This window comes from Balaenoptera borealis, assembly GCF_965194805.1.
Source record: "Balaenoptera borealis genome assembly, chromosome: 2".
Taxonomy (NCBI): domain Eukaryota; kingdom Metazoa; phylum Chordata; class Mammalia; order Artiodactyla; family Balaenopteridae; genus Balaenoptera; species Balaenoptera borealis.
Genome location: NC_138867.1, coordinates 6,126,378 through 6,149,166, shown reverse-complemented (window position 1 = coordinate 6,149,166; position 22,789 = coordinate 6,126,378). Strand labels below are relative to the sequence as shown.

At 52.3% G+C, this 22,789-nt stretch overlaps 1 protein-coding gene across 2 annotated transcripts in view; it reads right to left on the bottom strand.

Moving 5' to 3' along the window:
- TENT4A (terminal nucleotidyltransferase 4A) overlaps positions 1–22,789 on the bottom strand; it is a 50,319-nt gene that overhangs the window by 17,418 nt on the left and 10,112 nt on the right. For both annotated transcript variants that reach the window (XM_082380483.1, XM_082380482.1), the window contains exon 2: positions 488–611. In XM_082380483.1, the coding sequence (XP_082236609.1) occupies positions 488–611 (124 nt within the window). The remainder of the gene's footprint in view (positions 1–487; positions 612–22,789) is intronic.

Sequence of the window (22,789 nt, the reverse complement as noted above, 5' to 3'; positions counted from 1 at the left end):
CGGGGCTGGCCCGAGGGCCGTCTCCCGCTGCCCCGCGCTCCAAGTGCCCACGGACCGCATCTCAACGCACACGCGTTCGCTCTCTGGAACGGTGGTGTGTAGTTTCACAAAACGGAACACACGCTGCGATGGGTGATGCAGGGAAGAGGTAAAGCTTCTAATCTTAAGGTAAACTTAAACCAGGAAAAATAACCACACTGTTCCAAAAAGGAACTCCCTCGGGCCGATGGTCCTCACACTTGAAGGTGTCAGAGCCACCCAAGCTCGGCAGAGATCCCACCCGGGCAGGCCCAGCGTTTCTGACTGGGCAGGGGCAGGGCACGTGCGTCTCTAACCAGCTCCTCGGTAAGGGCGGCCACCCATCTCAGGACCCCCTGGAACCTGGAAGCGTGGCCTCCGCCACGTCGGCACAGACCCACAGACACAGGTGGCCACAGGGTGCTGACATGAACTTGTAGCGACACAGAAGTGCAAAGGGTATACCCACATCAGCCGTCGGCCAAAGATCTTTAACCACAGTTTCGATCCTTTTCACCACCTCTCTTCTCATGGCTGCTTCTTCAGGACAAGGGGACATGAAGTTATAAAAGTCAATTATTTCCTCATGAAGTCTAGCGGACAAAAGAGAAACACACTAGAGTTACAATTAAACTTAACCACACTTCTCATTCTGCTATTAGATCAGCATGACACTAAAATATATTTCTGGCCACTTAAAATCCAGTTTCCTGTTTCCTCTGAAAGTATATAATGAAATGAACACTCTGTGGTGGATGAAATTCCACGGTACGGTTCAGCACCACAGAGTAACACGAGCGAATTTTGTTGATATAAATATCAAAACTTTCAACTGGCATTTAAAGGCTTATTCAAAAGAAACATTTCAGGGACCTTACGTGAACGAACTGAGAGAACTCCATCCGTGAAGGACGGAGGGTGACCCCAACCGAGGCAGCGCAGGGAAACCCAGGGGGCTTCTCACCCTGTCCGGGCTGTGCTCTGCGCCCACGGGCACCTCACGAAAGGGTCTGAGACAGGCCCGGAAGACACGTGTCCTCGGCAGCCTGGCGGCCCCAAGTCTCAACAGCCAGGTCTGCCCGGCCCACCAGCGGACAACGCCCTAGACCCAGCACGCAGGGCCCACGACCACGTCTCTCGGGCAGAAAGCCCCACTCAACTCAGCACTGGAGCGCCCCCCTCAAGACTCCCGCCAGGAGGCCAGCACCAAGGTGTGCGGGACACGAGTCAGTCGGCCCTCTCTCCCTCTCGGTCTTTCCTAACAAAGGTCTAGAAAGCAGTGGTTTCAGGAGAAAGAGCGGGCGCCGAAAGCCGCCTCACACCCCTGCCCCAAACCTCACGTCCCCGCCAGTCCCCGGCGGTGGCAACGGGAGCCAAGTCTCAGCCAAGGATCTGGGCCGCAGACCCAGGAAGGAAGGACAGGTCACCCTCAGGTACTTTTAGGGATTTAAAGACGGGCAAGCAAGTAACCCGATCCTAGGAATTACGTCAAGTCAAATCTAGCTGCTTCCATTCTAGGTTTGATTATTAGCTAGGAAAAGAGAAGACAAAATGAAATTTGTTCAACAATACTATCACGTTAGCTCAACAGCTAGCAAGACAGTCCACCCGACAGCAGACAATACTTAACAAGACCTTCCAGTGCCAAGCGACAAAGGTCAGGACAGGACGTCTAACATCTCACCTTCCCTCGGCTCTTGCTTAAGGCCAGCCTCACTCTCTCACCCTCAGGACTGCCACCCCCACTACTCATTGAAGTGACCATCCTAACACTCAGTTTAAAAGCCACTCGAAGCCACTGACAGCACACATGGGACACACACAGGAAATACACGCTCGACACGCTTGTTCACGGTGCATCTGCAAGGTCAGTGAGGCCATCACTGATTGGAGTCCTGACGTTATCACGTTTAATTTTTTTTTTAAATCATGCAAAACTTCACCCCAAGCATGCTGCTGATTCAGCCACGAGTCCCGTTTTTAGTAAACCCAAAAAGGCAGAAGGTCATGCAACATTAAAATGCAGTAATTTTTCCAAAATATCTACCCAACTCCACGATTTATCAGGTAGAGCTTCTAACATCTCAACAACCACCCAGCGCCAACTACATCCTAAGCCTTTAACCGCATCTCTTCCAGCAGCTCAGCAGGCACGTCACGTCAGCGGGGCGGCCCGTGGTTCCCAGCGCTCGGCACTGTCGTCAGCAGGACCAGATGTGTCAGGTTAGTGACCACACCGGGGACCTCCCCCTGTTAACAAGTGACAGTAACGCTGTCAGGAGGCAGCACAGGGCTCCTCGGGACAACAGCACGTGCCACTGGACCAGCCGTCACCTCGCCGAGCACTCAGTCCATCAAAGCACTGAGAGCACACGCTCCCCTGCAGCTCAGCGCTGTTCTGATAACACCAGGAGTAGAGAAGTACAGAGACGTCAAATAAGGATATGGGCCTAGAGCACCTAAGCAACTGGCCCAGAGACACAGAAGAAGAACAGCAAACCTGGCGTGGCAAAATCCTATCCACACCCCACAAATGTAACACGTTAAAGCATCTAGGAAACAGGCCATTCCGATTTGCCAAAATGTCACTGCCAGGCTGCGCCTGCAGGGTGGCGAGAACTGTCACATGTGAAGGAGCAACACGCAAAGTCGCCCGTCAGCTTCCCAGGAGGCCCGTCCCCAGGCCCGGGAGGCACAGACACCACCCAGGGTGACAGTGTCCGTCGTCAGGTGCCTGCTGATGTGCCTGTCACAGAGCAGGGCGCCCCTTCCCCGTGACCGGCAAGCACGCCCCCCCGCCCGATCCAGGAGAGATGAGTAACGAGGCCGAGGCGTGCCCACGTCCCAGAGCGGAGCGCCGGCGGAGCACACGCCCCCTGGTTTCAGCGCTGGGTTCCGGCGGCAAGAGACACTAACGAAACGCCTACCTGAAATTTGTATTAAACTGCATCTAAAAATTGGCAACGGCTGTAACAAATATTAGGAGGAGGATTTTTGCTTTGCCTTCTGGGAACGGAAGGGATCCTGCTGCGGCCTGGCTGGACAGCGCGGCTCTGGCCCAGCCCCTGCAGGCTCTTCCTCGAGGCAAGCAGGGACCAGCGAGGCACTGCGTGACCGCTGGGGCCGCCTGAGGACCGCGTGGCTCTGGAGGGTGGTGCACCATCGGTGCAGCAGAAAGGCACGAGAAGGTCTAACAACCATCGTGAGGCCCGGGCAGATTCAGAGAGCCCTGCAGCTGCCTCCTCCGGCTCAGGCTCTTGGTGGAAGGAACGCTGAGAGGAGAGGGGAAGCACGAGGGCTGGCAGGGGTGGGGCAGGCAGTGCAGCTGTGGGTCAGGGCAGCCCAACAGAGCCTGCAGGCGGGAGAAGCAGCGCCCCGCCCTCCGCCCGGCGTGGTGACCGCCCGCAGCCTGGCTCTGACCGGGGAAGGTGACCTCCGGGAGCAAAGGCCTGATCTCAGCGCCCCAACAGCGCTCGCTCGTGGTGAGCATTCAACCAATATGTGAGGGATGAATCAAGTTTTGATAAAACGCATATTTTGCTTATGACTTTGTCACTTAAGATCTACCTTCCCTGTACAATGTCATCAAAAATCAACATCCAAGAAATAGTTTACCCCTGTACCGGATAACTTGATTTGTTAGCAGAAATGACTTAAATGGTCAACTGTCCTTTTAAAAAAATGTAAACAGTGCTAAATAAAAGAGCTGGGATTATTTATTCAGTACCACATTACAAGTAGTTTCATCACTTTAAGAAATGACCTATGATGGTCAGGACAACACGCTTTCACACTAAGTGCCAGCGACCACATGTGCAGCCACTGCTTCCGACACTGAACATACACACGCATTCGGTTCTCCAAAGTGCTTTGCTGAATTATGTCACAAAAGTTTTGATCTTTTCTACTTGAAAACAAGGACAGTTACTCTTCTCACATATCAGAACATCAGAGGAATCTCACAGCTGACAAGACATCTACATAAAACCACACCCAAGTCTCCTCCATGGCTCACAATTTAGTCACCGCATCTCCTAGAACTCACGTCACCCCACTAGCTTTCAGTCTCCAAATCTTCCAAGGAAATTTCTATGCTGTGACCATCACGGAAAAATTCCTCTATCATGGGTCAGAGAGGTGGTATCTCAAAACCAGCAGGAACGACGATCACCTGGAGGGCCCAGGCCACTTGAAGAGACCAGAGACCATCTGCTCCTGCAGATGCAGGTGACCACAGGCCCCAGTGGAAGGCCCTGGGGAGACCTTCTCGGAGGGTTTCCTAAGGGGAGAGCTCCCACAGCCCTTTCCCCTTCCCCTTCCCTAGTCCCAGCGAGTTGGCCTGCGGCCGGCCTCCAGAACCGTGATCCCCGCAAGGCTGAGAAAGGCAGCAGAGGGAGAAGGTGGGCTGGTCCCCTGGGATCAGGCCACCATCACTCTGTTACTTTCGCTCTTTGTAGCCAAACCTAATCCTGACACAGTAGCGGAAAAACAATGAAGTTAGATTCCTGCCTTGTTCTACATTTGAAAACATAACACAGATGCAGAGTTAAATTACTAAATGAAAACATCAAATAGAAGAAGTCAGGGGAAAAAAGCAAGGGGAACCATCAGCTCTCTCGAACTTGAAGGAGGCCTTTCCAGACTCCAACACAAAAATGACAATCACAACGCAAAGCCTGAGAGAGTCAAATAATTACCAAGAAATTCTAACAAGAATCATGCGGAGTGTAAACAAATTAAAAAGCAAATGTCAAGTGCACATGTCAGAAGCAGGAAGGACTTGTTCAGAAAGACCAGGCCTCTCTCGGACTGGACCTCACGCTCTGGGATCAGCTGACGACGCACCTCAAGGCTAAAGAAAGGCATCACTCGCTGAGCCCGGAACCCCACGCCTGGACACCTGGGCTCCAGACCCACACATACACGCTCGCAGCAGGGCCGTGGGTCAGGACGGGGCGCCGTCCGCCCACTGAGAAGAGCAAGGGGAGGCTCCGTGACAGAGAGGTGACAGACACGCCCCGCGTGCACCTAACTCAGGAGAAGGTCTAGGAGGCCCGCGTGCCAGGGCGGCGGGTGACGGATGAGCTGGTGAGAGAGCGGCCACCTCCTACTCTACACTCGGGCGCTGCTGGGATTTTGGGTTTTTACAAGAATGTACTCATCATATGTATAAATTTAAAAGGGAAAAGGAGAAAAAAATGATACATTTTAGAGGGAAAACAACTGCCCGAGAGGATGCTCATTACACCACTGATTATATTTAACACTTGGAAACAACAAAACATTCAATACAACACAAAAAAAGTCAACTGTACTTCTAGATGACAAGATTACTTGTAATTTTTTTATTCTTTTTGCTTGTATTCATTTCCTAATTTTAATTAGGAATATTGATCGCTTAATTTAAAGAAAAAAGAACATCAAGTCGGTCAGGCTTCTAAGCCCTGACGCCACTCTTCCCATCCCGCCCCTAACCAGCAGCGAGGTTTCCAAGTCCCTCGGTTTACTGGTGCCAGCACCTCTGCCAGGCCCTAAAATCCATGCGGAGTGGGGTGGCACAGGCTAGCGATGCTGCCCGCCGAGGGCAAGGTGGGAGGGGCCCAGCCGTCCCCCAGCACAGGCTGCGGACAGGACTCCTGTGAGCACACACCGTTCTGCAAGTGGCTACCGGGCACCTGAGGCATGGTTGCTGCGACTGAGGGCCTCAGGTTGTAGCTTTACTTCATTCAGTCCCAACAGCCACGTGGGGCTGGCGGCTGCAGCTCCCTGGGCTCCACCCCCACGGCTGAGCGACGCGACGCTCAGCACAGGCAGAGCAGGCGGCCCCAGGACCACATGCCGTCTCTGGGATCCTCACTCCTTCCATCCTGCGAGACGCCACCGTCCAGGAATGAGGGGCGGCGCCCCCAAGGGGCACAGGGAGAGTGCACCCTGCCCACGCGCCTTCCGACGGGAGACAAGGGATAAAAACACGCCCTGGTCCGGGGGCTCTCAAAGGTTCTCTAAGTAAACGTTTTAGAATCTTAGGGCTAAATGTGGACAAATAAGAGCCATGTCTGTCAAAACTAAGCATTAGAGTTCTTGATATAATTTAAACACATACTCACTGCTCCATTTACGAAACTAGGATTTAAGAGCCTGACAAGATGTTAGTAACAATGGTGCCTGATTAGAGCATTTTCCAAAGTAACTGATGTAACTGTGGAATTGAGCAAGACGATTCTTTCATCATCACGAAAATGTACTCTTTTTTCCTTAACATTTCAACATGTCTAAGATTGGGATGCATCTTTCCATCAATGGCTGAGCATTAAATCAATGCAAAGTTAAATATTTCTCTTTCTTCATGGTACATTCCATAACGGTGCATCTCTTTAGATTGGCTGATCTGTAGGAAGTTGTCTAGATGAAGTTTATACTGGGCTGGCCAAAAAGTTCGTTCAGTTAATGAATATGTTGTTCAATAAAGTTCTTGGTGAAAATGAAAAAGGCGTCTCTTAGTTTTACTTAAAACCGAACGAACGTTTTGGCCAACCCAATATTTCTGCCCCGCAGAAAAAGACAACTTTGAATGGGTTGGGTTTTTGCAAATAATAGCACCTCAAATCCAAAGAAATACGGGAGTCAGAAGCTGACCGCAAGGCGTCTTGTGGGGAGAGGGCAGCAAGAGCGACAGAGAGGACCCACTTTGCAGCCACGAGGCCAAGAACGAACGCTGGAAACCTCCGCACAACGCAGCCCTCATCCTAAGCTGAGGACCCGAGTGCCCGCGCCACCGTGGGCCCTAAAGGGATAAGGCCCGCAAGGAGCGGTGCTCTGGACGGCTTTGTGTGGGGCTTTGTGTGGCGGCGGCTCGAGCCTCTTAAGTGGTCTCATCAGGTGGGGCACGGTGGGAAAGGTCTGCTGTCTGTGTGCAAAAGGAACCCTGCCGGCAGCGGAGGCAGGAAAGCGCAGCACGCCTGATGCCTTGTCTCCGAGCAGTGGATTCTGAGACACGCTAGCCTTGGCTACTGGCCCATACAGACCACACGCAACTCCGAGAGTCAGTCTGGAAGAATCTCAAATTGATACAACGCAGCGGAGCAAGCCCTGAACTGATTCCCTTCCTGGCTATTTTAAGAAAGATGAAAATGGTGAGACCAGAGTTTTCGGTGCATTTTAGTTTTCATCATGAAACTATTGGAAAACAAACTTCTGAACATTATTAACAAGCATGCTTTTAATCTAGATATTAGAAAATAAAGTTCACTGAAAAATGAAAAAAGACATTTCTCATTTACAATTGCTCTCTTGTAGGAGGCCAAACCCACTCAAAAGGTAATGACTGACTTTTCAATTTTTAGTACATGTCCCAAATTAATTTTTGCTTCTGGTCCCAAATTATCAATATCAGCAATGTTTCCGTATCTATCTCAGCAGCTGGTATACGGTTGGTTGCTGTAAACATTTATGAAATCCAACTCAATGAGCTTTTTTAAAGAGCAAAAGATGGATTATTAAGTTAGAGAACCAAACTATCTAATTTCATAGCTAACAAAGCTATTCATGAAAAGAGATGACCCATTTCAGGAGGATGATTTTCGATTTTAGAAGTTGGGCTGGCAGGGTTGCAGGGTTCCCGACTCTGTCTAAATCTGAACCGAAGCCAGGGAAGGCTGGCTGGTTCTGAAGGGCGGGCCCCGGGGAAGTGGCGCCCACCCCCGGTTTTTCCCTGCCTTCTCACGTGGGAGCCTCGGTGCCCAGCCCCAGGCAAAGCTGCTCCTTCTCCCATTCCCAGCCCAGCGCAACCTGCAAGTTGTTCCACGGTGACATCTCTGTACACAAACAAGGAGGACAGGCAGACGCACTACAGCAGGTGAGAGACACAATGACACAAGGGGCCAGAAGCGACGACGATGAAGTACATTTAAAATAAAACAGCGTGGACAGAAAAGGGGCAAAGCTAACAGGCCAAGCAGTTACTGATGCGGGTCTGCAAGGGGGAAGCACAGAGGGTTGCCTGTTCCCCTAGATCTGAAATCCCCGCAGCTTTTTCTAAGGAAAGCCACGGTCAGAGATCAGATTTCATTCACTGCTTTACGGAACAGAAAAGCCAGATGAATGAAGGCAGCCTCCTCCCATGTGGTCGCGAGACCTGTCAGCACCCAATCCTGTCAGTCAGAGCTGTGCTCTCAAGTATTAACTCATCCAGCTTTCCCAGTCCCCAGGGCCCCGCCCTACTGCTGACCATGAGTCACTCCTCCCTTCCACACCCTCCAGGAACCTGCTCAACTCCAAGTGCTTGTGGAAAACCAGGCTTTTTGATTACAATGTAAAATGCCACAGAAAACACTAGAAACTCACTTCAACTGTTAATTTATTCTCTCCCTCTCCCACTCCTTCCAAGTCTTCTTAAAACCCTCAAAAGCCTTAAAAAGCCAGTGGTTTCTCAGAAATTGGAGCTCCCTCCCCTCAGCTCCACAATGTTCACTGTCTGCATTTCTGCCAAAAACAATGGCTTGGGGAAAGTATTTGGAGTTCACTACTGGGGTTTTACGGTAGATTTTCAAGCCCGCGTGGATGCACTTACACTAAGACGGCAGAGTCCGAGCACCCCGGCGGCCCAGACGTCCCGAGTTAGCAGCTGCCTCTCCAGCCGCTGCAAAGAAGGGCTGCTGGGCAGCGACCAGTGAGACCTGCAGCGAGTGACTGAATCACTTCTATTTTGGGGATGGACGATCCTTTTTAAAACTCCCATTTCCTGACACAGTTAATGAGCTAATTATAAATCATTTTATTTATCTTTAATTGTTACAGGCCAATTAATGTCTGTACCACTATTTAGAAAGTCTTGAATCAGCCCTTCAAAGGTTGTTTATAATCTAAGCTCAAAAGTGTGAGGAAGCCGACTGAAACCGCAGAGCAGAAAGCCTGTGTGCTTCCAGAGCGTTCCTTCCTGTGGCTGAGCCAGCGCTCCCATCAGCCCGCCCGCGGGGTCTGCACCTCAGCCCCTCTCCGCTCCCGCAGCGCCCCACCTGTGCACAGCTCCTTCTCTGGCGGGAGAGCCTCTGAAGAGCCTCTAAAATGTTAACGGGAGAGGGAGGCCCTCAGGGAAGCTGCTGCACAGGGAAGGGCCTGAGAGCTGAGCGACAGGCAGGAGCGGGGCTGGGGCCCCGGCCCTGCTGCTCCGGGCCCAGGCCACGGCCAGCCCAGGAGAGACAGGGCTCAGACCCACCAAGAGCCAGGACAGCCGGAGCAACCTAGAGGGAAGCAGCCCACTCACGTGGCACGTCCTCAACCCATCACGGGCAAGAACGACCAGTGGGCCTCAGCCTCCCAACACTGGTGTCCTACGGAAGCCACCGTGCACTCCGGGACCCCCAACCTGGAGGAGCTCACGGCCGGGAGGGCGGCTGGGGCAGGGGGTGCCAAGAAGGCGCCTGGCTGGGCCCCGTGCACTGCTTCAGGCCACCGGCCACGCGGCCTCGCCGGACAGCCACAGCACAGACCCCTGCAGGCCACGGTGCTCGGAGGGAACCGCCAAGTCTGAAAGCAGGGTGGCCCGGCCTTGCTCGCTAGCTCCAGTAGCTGGATCCTTTTTGAGATGAAAACAGCTATATCCTCTGTCGTAGTTTCCAGAGATGCTTACCCTCGTGAAGGTGAGCTGGATAACCTCTGGGAAGCAGCATGCGTAAGAGCCTGAAAAGATGACTACCCTGAGATATTACACAACGCCACCCACATTACCAGCGTTTTCGTTAGTCTCCCAAATAGTCCCTGAGGCAAGTACTAGTCAATATTTTCTCCATTTTACAGATTTTAAGAAAACTGTTCATTAGACAGATGGTAAATGGCCCAAGATTCCACGACCAGGACTCAAACCCAGAGCTGTGCAGCTCTCGATCTTGACGTTCAGCCACAGGGCTGTGAAGCCACGCTCAGGAAGTGGCCCAACATACAGAAACATGCAGAAATATGCACTATGGGCTGTTTACAAAAAGTGAAAAGTTGTAAACATCTCTCCCTAGTTATTTAGGAAATAATATATATCAATTCCATCTTTAAAAATTGTTTAAAAGAGCTTTTTAAGACAGGAAGAATCACTTATCTAGAGTTAGATTTAAACAAACATACAAAAATGACACATTTAAAGTAACATTAAAAATAACAGAGAGACATATGCTCTGTTAAGAACAGGAAAGTGTTAACAACAGGAAAATTATGGGTAGTTTCCTTTCTGTATTTTCCAAGTTTCTTCAGTAAGTACTTTATTGCTTTTATAATCATAGCCAAGAAAAAGTGTCATCATGTCAGCTTTACTGACACTGACTTTATTCCAACGATCAAAGGGCAGACATCGCTGTGCTTAAGTCTTCTTTGAGACTGGCTGCCGTTGGCCTTTACATTAAGGCCGAACCCACGCGGGCTTTCCCTTCTGGCTCGGCCCATGCCCGGCATCCTGGGGGCCAAGGGAACTACTCGTGTGACTCTGCTCAGCTCCAAGGTCCAGCAAAGCTAAAGGTCCCTTCACCCCTAAAGTTCTGGTTCTAGTGCCACCCCAAGTCACTGGTTTAGCATACACCCCCGCCAAAAGACAGGGCTCCTGAAAAAGCTACCGTACAACCCCAGAAAAACCTCTGCAGATGTAGATGACTGAACCCAGAGACCTGTGAGGAAGGGGGTGTTCTCTCAAGTACCCCCAACCCTCTCTGGCCACACCACACCAGGGGCAGCTAACAGGCTTCCCCACCGTCCCAGCGCCCATCGACGGCAGTGCTGTCAGAGAGCCGTGTTGAGTAGGATTCTGAGGCTATATGCAGACTTAGAAACTTAAAATTCATTAGTGATACTATCCTCCCAGTATTCTTATGATGATGATAAGTAACTGACACGCACCACCTGCCCGCTCTGTCCAGTCAGCGTAGGACACACTTCACGAGCACGATCCTGAGAACCACCACCACCTCCCGTTTTACAGATGCTCAGAGGCTGGACAAGAAGCCTGGGCCTCACGCCTGCCGTGAAGCTCCCTGGCACGGAGCTCTACAGTGTGTCTCTGCTCACACTGCTCCAAGCGCTCCCCGGAGCCTCCACACCCCACTGACGGCCCCTCCCATCTGCCTCCTGCAGCCGGCCAGGGCCTCAGCTCCACTTCCCCGGCGCTGGCTGCGCCCTCCCTGGCCCTGACCCCTCAGCGGTGATGCCAGGGGACGCGAGACGTGCGCAGCCTCTCCCCGAGACACTGTCCTGGCAGGACAAGTCATCCCAATGACCCTCAGGGCAGGAGAGCCCATGTGTGCAACGCACCTGACGGAGGACATGCCAATCCCCTTCCACGTCACCAAGAGTGGCAAAGCACTTGTTAAGCCTGTGTCCAGTTCTGTGCGGCCTGCAGATGTGACCAGAGTGGGCGCTCGTCACCGCCAGGCGCCAGTGCACATGGCCACACGAAAGCCAGGTCTCCCCACACGCCCGAGTGTCAGCATATCTGAGCGTCTGCTGTAATTAAAGCTACTTAACTTCCCTGTATCCAATATTTGCATATGTATCAGAAAAATAAAAACATAACTTTTAATTATCAAATGTTTACTTCTCATTCAATCAGCAGGAATGTCTCCATCCAGTGTAAAGGAGGAAGTAAATCATTTGTACCAATTCTGCTCAGCACGAACTAGGCATGTCTACCTCTTCAAGTCTCAGGAGACAGGCTCCAGGGTTCTGGCTCAAGATGGCAGGAAGAGCACACATCAACCTCCCAAGACCCCACCATGATGACCAGAAAAAAATGTTAAGAAAAAGGACAACACAACAGCGCTGGAAAACTAGCAAAAATAGAAAGGCAGGGAGGAAGGGAGGGCAAAGCACAGAACTTAACGGATCCAAAGGTTTAAGTCAATACTGAAGTACAGAAAGCAGATGCAAGTCATCATCGTACAGTTATTTACTGCCAACCCACGATGGAGCAGGTGCTGCTCTGACACAGGCTATAGAGAGAGCAAGACAAAATCAGCAGGTCCCTCATGCTCGCTGAGTTGGGTTAGGGGCACGGAGAAGGGAGCAAAGTAAATAACCAAAATCAACCTCAAGTATTAGCACACTATGCAGAGATTCCAAATGGTAGCCACAGCTGCCTTTATGGCTACTTTATATCGTGTGGTCAGGGACGGCCTCCCAAAGAGCTGATACTGGAGCCAAGACAGAAGGGCAAGCAGCAGCCAGATGTGCAAAGATCAGGGGACGAACCTGGAGGCCCTGAGAGGAAGTCAGCAGGGCCTAGAGGACAGGGGGAGCCGGAGTCTGACACACCAGCAGTGAGGGTCTTCTGTTCCCTGGGCTAACTTCAGAGCAGACGACACCAGGCTTCTGAGGACCCCGAGGCCATGAAAGGACTGGGCCAGATGAGCTGGGCCCTAAGAGGCTGAACTAATTCAGGGAACAGACTTCAGGCCCCCAACAAGGTGGCCCACGGACTCGCCCCAAGACTCGACTCTCCACCTGGGGGCCGACGGGTCCCAGAGGGTCGGCCAAAGACACAGCAGTCTCTCAAACCTGCAGCCTGGCCTGAGAGGGAAAGTTCTAGGGGAGGTCAGAGGGCTCAGAACACCCTCAGGTCGCATCAGCAGAGATGGCAACCCGTGAACGTGGCACAGCAAACAAAGAGGAAGAGAAAGGGGCCCAGAACATCATGAGGACAAGGACCCCAGTGTGGGAGGAGAGGCCAGCCGGGATCAGGAAAACCCACTCCCACGCCTCGTGCTACAGAAAACCTCAGTGAGAACGTGGCCGTAAACACAGGGTGAAAAGAAGGCAAGGAGCTGCAGGAGAGGACAGGGAAGCCGCTGTGCCAATACCTGAGAAGGGCCCGTTTAAGGAAGACGGACAGAAAGGAAAAGAAAGCGAGTCAAGCCGTCCACGTGGAAAAGGTGGAAGATGAAACCAGGGCCGTGCCGAAGGCCCGACAGGGGACCAGCCCCTAAAGGCAAGGCAGAGCCCGGCCTGCGGGTGGAAGGGCAGCTGCGGTCCAGGAAGGGCTGATGCAGGGCCAACGCGGCAGAAACGACCAGGTGAGGACGAGAGGAAGGCGCGGCCAGGCGGGCATCCAGGAGAAACCACCTCCCTGAAGCGGGATCAGTGTTGCCGCAGATCTCTGACAACATTCGCAGCCAGAGACGTTGGGGAGCACGCCAAGGTCATGAAGCGGGGACCCCATGCTCTAGGCACCCGGCAGGCTTCGGGGAACACGGAGCCCACGAGCTCTCCCGTACACACTCGACTCTCGACACGCAGCACAGACGGAATGCAGCAGGGCCGCGTGGACCCATGGAGTGGGCTGAGGGCTACCAGGCCGGGCCGGTCAGAGTGGAGTGAAGGGCCGTGCACAGAGCCCACCCCACAGTGGGGCCGGGCAGTACGGCCCCCGGAGCCCTGCCGAAGATGTCCATCAGAACGTGGAAAGCTGCCGGAGTCCCGGTGAGAGCCTGGCGCACAGCATGAAGTCTATGCAAAGAGAGAGCCCAGACTGACTAATCGACTGCAAACTGTGGTGTTCAGGGCCAAGGCAGGATGGCAGAATCCGCTACAAAACCCTGCGGGACCCTCAGCTGCTCTGGGCTTCAGTCTCCTCATGTGAAACATGAGGATGCTGATGGCACCCCCTCACGTGGCATTGTCAGGAGGATTTAACAAATACAGACAAAGTATTTAAAATGGGGTCTAGCACTCAGTAAGAGCTCAACAAATGGTAGTGATCATAATTGCAGAACAAAATACAAATGCCTAACTCATGGTGGCAGACAAACAACATAATGCAAATCAGGAGCTGGGAGGCTACATAAAGGGCTGTCTTAGTCTGCTTGGGCTGCTGTAAAGGGATACCACAGACTGGGCGCCTTAAACAACAGACATTTATGTCTCACAGTTCTGGAAGCTGGAAGTTCAAGATCCAGGCACCAGCAAGGCTGGGTTATGGGGAGGGCCCTCTTCCTGGCTCACAGACTGCCAACTTCTCAATGTGCCCTCACATGGTGGAGAGAGAACGAGTGAACTCTGTGATCTTTCTCATAAGGGCACTAATCCCATGATGAGGCCCCACCCATGACCTCATCTAAACCCATCACCTCCCAAAGGCCGCACCTCCTAATGCCACCACATTGCGGCTTCAACCTATGATCTGAGTGGAGACAACTCAGTCGATAGCAAGGGCTAACATCGCTACCCTACATGGCAGCAGACAAACTGAAGTGATTTCATTAAAACTTTAACTTTTCTTTGCACTTAGCCACATAAGGTTTTTTTTTTTTTTTTTTAAAGATTTATTTATTGATTGATTGCTATGTTGGGTCTTCGTTTCTGTGCTAGGGCTTTCTCTAGTTGCGGCAAGCGGGGGCCACTCTTCATCACGGTGCGCGGGCCTCTCACTATCGTGGCCTCTCTTGCTGCGGAGCACAGGCTCCAGACGCGCAGGCTCAGTAGTTGTGGCTCACGGGCCTAGTTGCTCCGTGGCATGTGGGATCTTCCCAGACCAGGGCTCGAACCCGTGTCCCCTGCATTAGCAGGCAGATTCTCAACCACTGCGCCACCAGGGAAGCCCCCACATAAGGTTTTTAATCTTCTTTATATTCTTAGTCTCAGCAACATCTCTTAGAAACTATTATTTCTTTTTGAAGTTGAACATTACTTTCGCTTTCAAGCAAAATTAATAATTTAGCAAATTGTATTTAAGGAGAACATAAACTGTAATAGAAGTATTTCTGTTGATCAATGCATGTGTCTGTCCATACGGGGCTTAGAGAGATGTCTACAATGGCAGTCACCTAATGGGTCCGTGGTTATTTCTGGGTGGTGGGGTTGAGCGATTTTTAAAGCTTTCTGCTTTTTACCAAAAAATACGCACAAATCTGTTTTATAAAAACAATACCATTATTTAAAAATCAGCATAAAGCACAGTCCAAATCAGTCTCTCATTTTAAAGCAACGAGCAAACAGAACCATAGAGGCACGGTGTCACGCACAGCCGTGCTGTCACCGGTTCGTAAAGGAGCCACTGGAGAGCCGCAGGGTGACAGACCAGGGCCTGCTGCTGGCTCTGCAGGAAGCTACTCAGATTCCTCTTGGGTCCATCTGCGGGGTGCCCGAGAGATGTACAGGGATGGGGCGGAGCTTCGTGATGTCATCTGCTACCCCTCCTGAGAAGCCAGTAGTCATTTCTCTTGACCTAGAGACTGGAACTCAACGTAAGCAAGTGTTTTCTTCCTATTGTTATTCCTCTTTGGACAATCCCCTCTTTGCTCCGAGGGTCCAGCAGTTAAGAAGACGGGCTGTGGCATCAGACTGCCTGGGCTCCCACGCCAGCTCCGCACCTATGGGCAGTGTGAGCCTCACGCCCTCTCCTATACCACCCTCTCCTACACAGTAAGGAGGCAAGACCCTCTCCCTCTCCTGGGAGGGGCGAGGGCTCTGTAGGGCCAGTGACGATTAATACCATGACAAGTGCTGAGGACCACTCGCCTGATGGGAGCAAAGGAAAAGCGGAAGCATCCAGCTGCTACGGGAGGCTCCGGAACACTGAGCCGTCTTCCCAGCCCAGCTTCTGACTTACTTCCTACGGGCTCACTCTGATCCTAAGAGGCCCTTTTTACTCTTACCAATCTTGCAAGCTTCCTTTCATTCCAGGCCTTAGCCTGTGACAATTCTCACAGGTCCCCATTCTTTGGCATTTGGTCTCAGTTCTATACTCTTATTTCTATCCATCATCTTGTACTTAGGTTTAGTTCGTCTGTCTCTTGTGAGGCAGTCTTTGAGAGACACCGACTCTTTAAACAGATTCTTCACCCACGTTTTTATAGGAGATACTTGTAACAATACTTCAGAATTTCTTTGCATTTCACAAGCCATGCAAGGTACCCTCTTTTCTATTTCAGTCATTTCAGAGTTATACCTCAATTTTTTGATCTGTTTGCTTACGTTTAGAAAAGACGCCAGTAACCAAAATCCTCCTTACTGCGTGGCGCTAAGGCCCCCTCCCCCCCGCCAGTTCACCAAGTTCCTGCTTCTGGCTCCTTCTCTGGGGGCACCAACCCCTTCCTGGGAGGCAGCAATGAACACAGGGGCTTTTCTGTCAAGCAGGCCTGCGCTGAGGCGCCCGTTCTTTTATCTTCTGGTTGCACCCTGGGCGAGACGCTTCTTCATCTACCAAGACTTAAAACGAGTTACTGTCTGGGGGGAATTGGGAGAAAGCAGGCTGTGCAGCGAAGGCAGCGCCTGACACCAAGGAGGCAGTCGGCAAACGCTCGCCGGTCCTGCTTCTCGGCCTTTCCACTGTCTTCCAGAAAAAACACAAGCCAACGATTCATCAGATGCTTCGTTTCCATAAAGTGTAACTTCTAAGAATAACCCAGACGGCAGGAGCCCTGCTTGCCTCCGCCACGACTGCCCCCGAGCAGCTTCGGGCGTCGGGGGAGCGGGAACTCCGTGTGCTGCAGCAGCAGGACGGGCTTCTGGTCCCCGGGGCCTCCCCCAGGGCTCCCCCACCCACCTCCCGCATCTCTGTCATTGGTCATCTGAGCGGCAAAGTCCTTACGGGAGGACCTGGGCCCCCTCCCCCAGTCTGCCCTCTCTAGGAAGGCAGAAAAGCAAATGGCCCTCGGCAGACACACGAAAGCCAGGTCTGCAGAGCAAGCCGCTAGTTTCCAGCCCCGCGTCTTGGGGACGGCTCCTTCGTTTAAGTTCTTCGTTTAAGAACTGTTTGCAGCTCCCCAATGTCAGAGCTAGACTGACATTTCCACATGCAGCACCTTTGGCCAGATCACATCAGCCTGTCTAGGCTTTGCTTTTCTGTCTCCAAAACAAGAGAAACACTACCCGTTTCATGGGCCTGCTCTGAGGACTCCGGGAGGAACCTGGTGCCGACAGCCGACCCTGTGCTGGAGTCCCTGCGCCCTGCTGCTGCTGCCCAAGGACACTGGCCGGTGGCAAGAGGCCGGATTACGTCATTAGCCCGTGTGCAGAGGTGCAGAGAACCACCACCTGCCTGCTGGACCAGACACCCCGAGCCGTAGGAACCCATGTTATGCTTCACGTGCTACTGAAACAGCAGCCCTCTGAAAAGGATTTATACTAGAAACGCAGAAACACAATTTCTGGAGCTTTCCAGTGGCAACTTGCTGAGTAGCACAGCTTTTGCTGCTGTTTGAGTTTGGATTTATTTAGGCAGCAGTTACCGAATCAAGTAAGGAATCTGTGTTCCAAGTAAGGAATGTAAAGTTACTGCAGTTCGGCGCTGTCCAAACATAAGACCATTTTAATTTCAACTAAAATTAAAAACACTTAAAACCCAGTTCCTCAATCCCTCAGTCAAGCGCTCAGCGGCCACACGTGGCCGGTGACTACTACACTGGGCAGCACGGACTGGAGCCCCACCCTCACAGAACGCTCCACAGATGGTGCTGCTCTAGTTCTGACCTGCCCAGGCCCTCACGTTTGCCCCCTGCACTACACACAGAACATGTGCTAAAAGCTGCAAAGAGCTCAGAGGAACAGCACAACATCCACTCCTTCCACTCTGCACAGAACAAGGCCAAAATCCCAAACAACTCTAAGCAAGTTACACAGGGCAGCCCACACATACCTGATAAATGCATCAGGAAAAACCTGAAAGCTCTGGGAAGACAAGATTCCTACTTACATACCTAGAGGACACATGACTCAGGCATTGTTTAAATTTTTAAAAATAGAAAAGTTTGTCCTGGCTCAAAAGGAGAAAGCATTTCCACGCATCAGGTGGGTCTGTCTCCAGCTGTGCCCGCTGCCTGCCCTGAAGACACCAACTCCAAGTCTTCAGCAGTCTCTCCAAGAGAAAAGTTTTGGCCTGAGAGGGAAAGTTGTCTGTATCTGGTTGGCAACAAGAAGTTTGGTTTCCATTTCTTTCGAGAAGAGAGGAGAAAAAGGAAAGGAGCAGCCCTCCTAATTCCCCCACCTGACCACTCACACAGCGAGCCCATGTCCCCTTTCTCTAATAAGCCCCGCGAGGGCAATGGGGCAGGCCCCGCGAGGGCAATGGGGCAGGCCCCGCTCCACGGGCGGGACGCTGAGGCTCGGAAGTCAGAACCCTCGATGGAGCCAGCCCTGCCCAGACCCGGGAGCCAGGGTCCCCGAGATGCAGTCTAGCCAGCAAGCTCAAGGCCTCGCGCATGCTTCCCGATGCTAACGGGCCGGAAGAAGAAAAAACACACAAATGGTTCGATTTTTCATTTCCCTTTAACTACTAGCATTCTAGCCATTCCTTCAGATTCCCAGGATTCCAGAAACGTTAAGATCACCTGAAATCTCTTTCAAACATGAAAAGATATAAACTACCTACACATCCACATGTTATCACTTAGGAAATTAACTCTGATCTCAAACCACAGAGAGCTTAAATGATTGTGCGGAGCAGCTGACTTGGGAATTAAAAAAGAGCACAAGCCCACAATAATAAGGCATGGTACTGATAATCAAAGCCGCTCCCCACCATGGGGAACCTCAGAGCCCTCAGTCAAGTCCACCCTGTCAGCGCAGAGAAGGACAAACTTCTGCACCAGCCTCGCAGGCCAGGGCGGGGTCCAGCCTCCGTCCCCTCCCACCAGCAAAGGGAACACAGGCTTCCGAAGCCCAGGCCACGTGCGAACAGGTGACAGGACGCTCGCCAGGTACCAAGTTTTCTAACTTTTCACGTCAGGTATTAATTTTATAGCAAGAAAAAGACCAGGTGGAACTAAATGGAGATGCCTTTCTAACGGAGAATAGAATTTTTGTTGAATGTTTTGTTTTTACATTCTGTCACAAGGCATAAAACTGATTTAACCACTCTCTTCAGGAAGGCAGGCAGATACACTGCAAGAGATTTTACTTCATTCTGCATTTAAATAACTTCAGAGTTGGCAATCAAGTCTGCAGAAATTCGAAGACAAACAGCGAAAGTTATTTTTAGCATTGGGTTTATTTAAACGCTGCAGACCGGCCACACCTCACTTGCTCCTCTAAGCTGCCCGAGTCCTTCTCTCTTCCTTCCTTCCTTTCATTCACTCACTCACCAGACACTTACTCAGCAGCGGCTTGGTGCATGCTTGGCACTGGGAATGCAGGCTAGGACGCAGCCCATCGTCCCCCGAAGAGACCCCCCCCCCCGAGAGCAGGGGTCAGTTTTTAAAGCGCAGTAGCGACTCCACAGGGAAGGGAGCTCTGAGGCGGGGCTTCTGGGCAAGACACCGCTCCCATTAACCTGCGCTGCAGGACAAGCGGTGCAGGGTCCTCTGCAAAGCAAGGATGCACTGTGGGGATCCACTGTACTCAGACTCCGGAGGCGACCTGGGTGAGTCACCGACCTCCCTCCCCCAGCACAGGAACGGCACCTTTCCTAAGCTGACCAGTGCAGGACACCTCACAAACGGGACTTCTCAATCACTGTAATTTCCGTATGTTCATCCACATGGCTTTCACATAACCTCTTCTCAGATGACATATTTTAAGAACAGTCCACGTGAGAAAGACACAGAAAGGCACTCACAGCTATGATCACTCTGGCTGTCCCTGAGTTCAGGGGTGACAACCAAACCAGAGGACAGACAATCTGCAAGAGTCATCGTGATGGGCTGGAGTCCAGTCAAAGGAGAGAAGTGTTGGAAAAGCAAAACACAACCTGTGTTCCCACAGCACAGAAGTCTACGTAGGAGAGAACACCTGCACGTGCAGCAGGCAGCCCCCAGAAGATTCCGTACCCTGACCCCCGGCACCTGCGGCCGTGATGAAATTGTCACTGCTCCTGTGATTATGCTGTATGACTACGTGCCCTAAACACAGACAGTCACGTGGGTGGACCTGACCCAACTCCATGAGCCCTTAGGGCAGAAGGCTTCCTTCAGCTGGCAGAGCCATCTAGAGACTCAAAGCCCTGTGGTGGGTTTGAAGATGGAAGGGCCTAGAGCCAAAGGATGTAGGTGGCTTAAAGGAGCTGAGAGAGGCCCCAGCGGGCAGCCAGCAAGAAATCAGGGACCTCAGTCCTATAACTGCAAGGAATGGAATCATGCCAACAACAGGAGTGAGCTCGCAGGAGGACCCTGAGCCCTGGCAGAGAACACAGCGGGCAGCCCCGAGACTTCAGCCAGCGGCGTGCCTGCGCAGAGAACCCAGCCCCCAGCGCCAACCTCTGACCCCCAGAACCTGTGAGACATCAATGAGTGCTGTTGTAAAGCCACTGAGCCCGTGGACATTTGTTACACAGCAGCAGCAAACCAGTGCAGCATGGAAATCCTAGCATAAGACATTTCATTTTCAGTGCAAATCCCAAGCCGTCGGGGAGAGGCACCTGTGAGCGCCTCACTGGGAGGCTCGTTCGTACTGGGGGCAGATGTCTGGGGCACCTGTCTCGATTACCGAGACCACCCACCTGCCCTTCCCCGGGCGCCACACCCACTCAGCGGCCTTCTGAGAGAAGAAATCCCTGACAAGCTGACCAGAGTCCTCTAGGCAGGCCTCTGCACAGCTGTGCTGGCCAGTGGCAATTTCCAGGTGACGCTGCGGCTTATGACAACCTCCTGTGACTCCAGTGAGTGAGATTCAGTCACCCCTCCCCGGTGAGCCTGCCTTCTGGCTGTACCATCAAAGTCAAGTTTCTGAATCTGAACATCACAGGCTTTTGTTTGTTTGTTGACTACAACCCTCTTCTACTTCACAACCAAAAACCCAAATCTTAAGCCATAATGACCTAACCACGGCACACAAAGCCTTATTTTCCAAGGATGACTGTTATCCCTCCTTCTATTTACACGAATCCATTTAAAATGGGGGCCAAAATTTCATATTAAACAGAGACCAAAAGAAGGTCTGAGACTTTACTTTGAAAAACAGATCTTAAATTCTGAAAATCCTGTTTACTTTAAAACACTTAAAAATACTTTCAGGAGCAATTAAGTCACAACCACGTGTCACGTCTAAGCGGCAGCAATGGCATCGCCTTGGCACTGCTTTTCCATCCAGAGCTCACAGCAGCAGGACGTCCGCTTTATCCCACCCTGACCTCCACAGCAGGAGCAGTCAGGAGGCCATTTTCTACAAGATCATTCGAGGGCCCACTTTTCAGAGGACTCCTAATATCCTGACCCTCCACTTCCAGAGCTCCGTCCCGCCCCTCCTCCTCTTCCTCCTCCTCCTCCTCCTCGGCAGCCCCGTGCTAGCTTTGCCCATCCTCATTTACCAGCACCCAGGCATCACTTTCCCCGACTGTCACAGCCAGCATCTTGTGCTGGATTTTCAATTTCACTTTGCAGAGAGACTGGCCGTGGCGCGAGGGGCAGGGACAAGGACGCAACTTTCACGCAGGGAGGAGTGTCTGAGTGGGAGCTAATTTCATGAACGGTCAGTGCAGCAGCAAACTCGTGCCCAGCGCGTCACCCTCGGGGCCTCCAAGGATGAACACTCAGAAAACAAGGCCCACGTGTGCCACCATCTCACAATAACCATTCCTGTGCATCCCCGGATGTTTACAGGAAGAGATGAGAATGAGACAAAGGCAACAAGAGTGGTGACAGCCATGGTCCATGGCGGGTCCTGCTGGACCTTCACCTGTGCCCTCCCACTGGTCCCCTAAGGACGAGCCGTGGGAGGCCATTCGTTGGACTGTAGGTAGTGCCACGTCAGGCTGGGGGCACAGAGGGAGAGAAGGGATCCTGAATCTTCTCCAGGCACTGACTCGGGAGAGAGGAGAAAAGAGAACATGCGTGGAGTCAGAAAGAACCCAGGCCGGGGCTCGGCGGGGCACGCTGGCCACTCCTCTGAAACGACATCTGTCGGCTTCTCACAAACTTCAGGCTAAGTGAATTTTCTTTGAGGGAACAGAAGATGTTAAAAAAATGAAATACTGTCAAGGGACCCGCAGGGAGGGTGCTGCGTGTGACCCTGCACACTGCGGGCAGGCCTGAGAGGACAAACGCTGAACACAAGCCAGGGCAGGGCCCGGACTGCAGGCGTCCGCCAGGGCGCGGGGTCCTCTCCCATTCCAGGATCTCCCTCCTGGGGGTCTACAGGGCACCAGGAAGGATGTGGCAGAGTATCTGAGGTCCACGCGCCCACTCTCACTTAGCAGGACTTCTCTTTACCTTTCAACTGGGAAGGTTTCTGAAGCTGTTGAGACTGACCCAGGCAAAGTCACAAAGTACTGCTGGGTCAGGAGACAAGGGCCGGAGAAAGTGGTGGCAGCCAGAGGCCAGGACACATGCTCAGGGTCAGCCTCGAGACTGAGAGCTCAACCAAGGAAACAGACTAAGAAGTAGAACCAGCGGCAGCTCCACAACAAGAATCTGGCCTTCTCCACTCCGAAGGTTCTCGCACTAACTCCTGCCCACTGTCACCTGCCTTCTCTTCGTCTTACTCAAGGATGAAAACAGGTTGGCCACCTTACAAGGTGGCCGCCAGGCAAAGTTCCCAAGGGCAGAAACCTCCCCAAGAAAGAAGGGATGGTGCCAGCTGCCACATGGGCTACCAGGCAAAGGCCCAATGGGGCTCAGTTGACGCTACTCACACTCCCACCTGCCAGCAACCGCTTACCCTTTCTTGAGGACTGCAGACACTGTCTTTCCGGAAATGCTGTCCTGACACTAGATGGGCTGAGCAACTTCTCATCAACAAGCTTCTTTTCTGCTGGCTGGCCTAGGATCTCTTATTTCAGTTCTTTCCCTTTCTAAGCCGCAAGTGAGAGACCTTCTGGGGGCCTTCCTCATCACTCTGGGTAAGCTGGTAGCCTGGAGCAAGTTCCAGACAC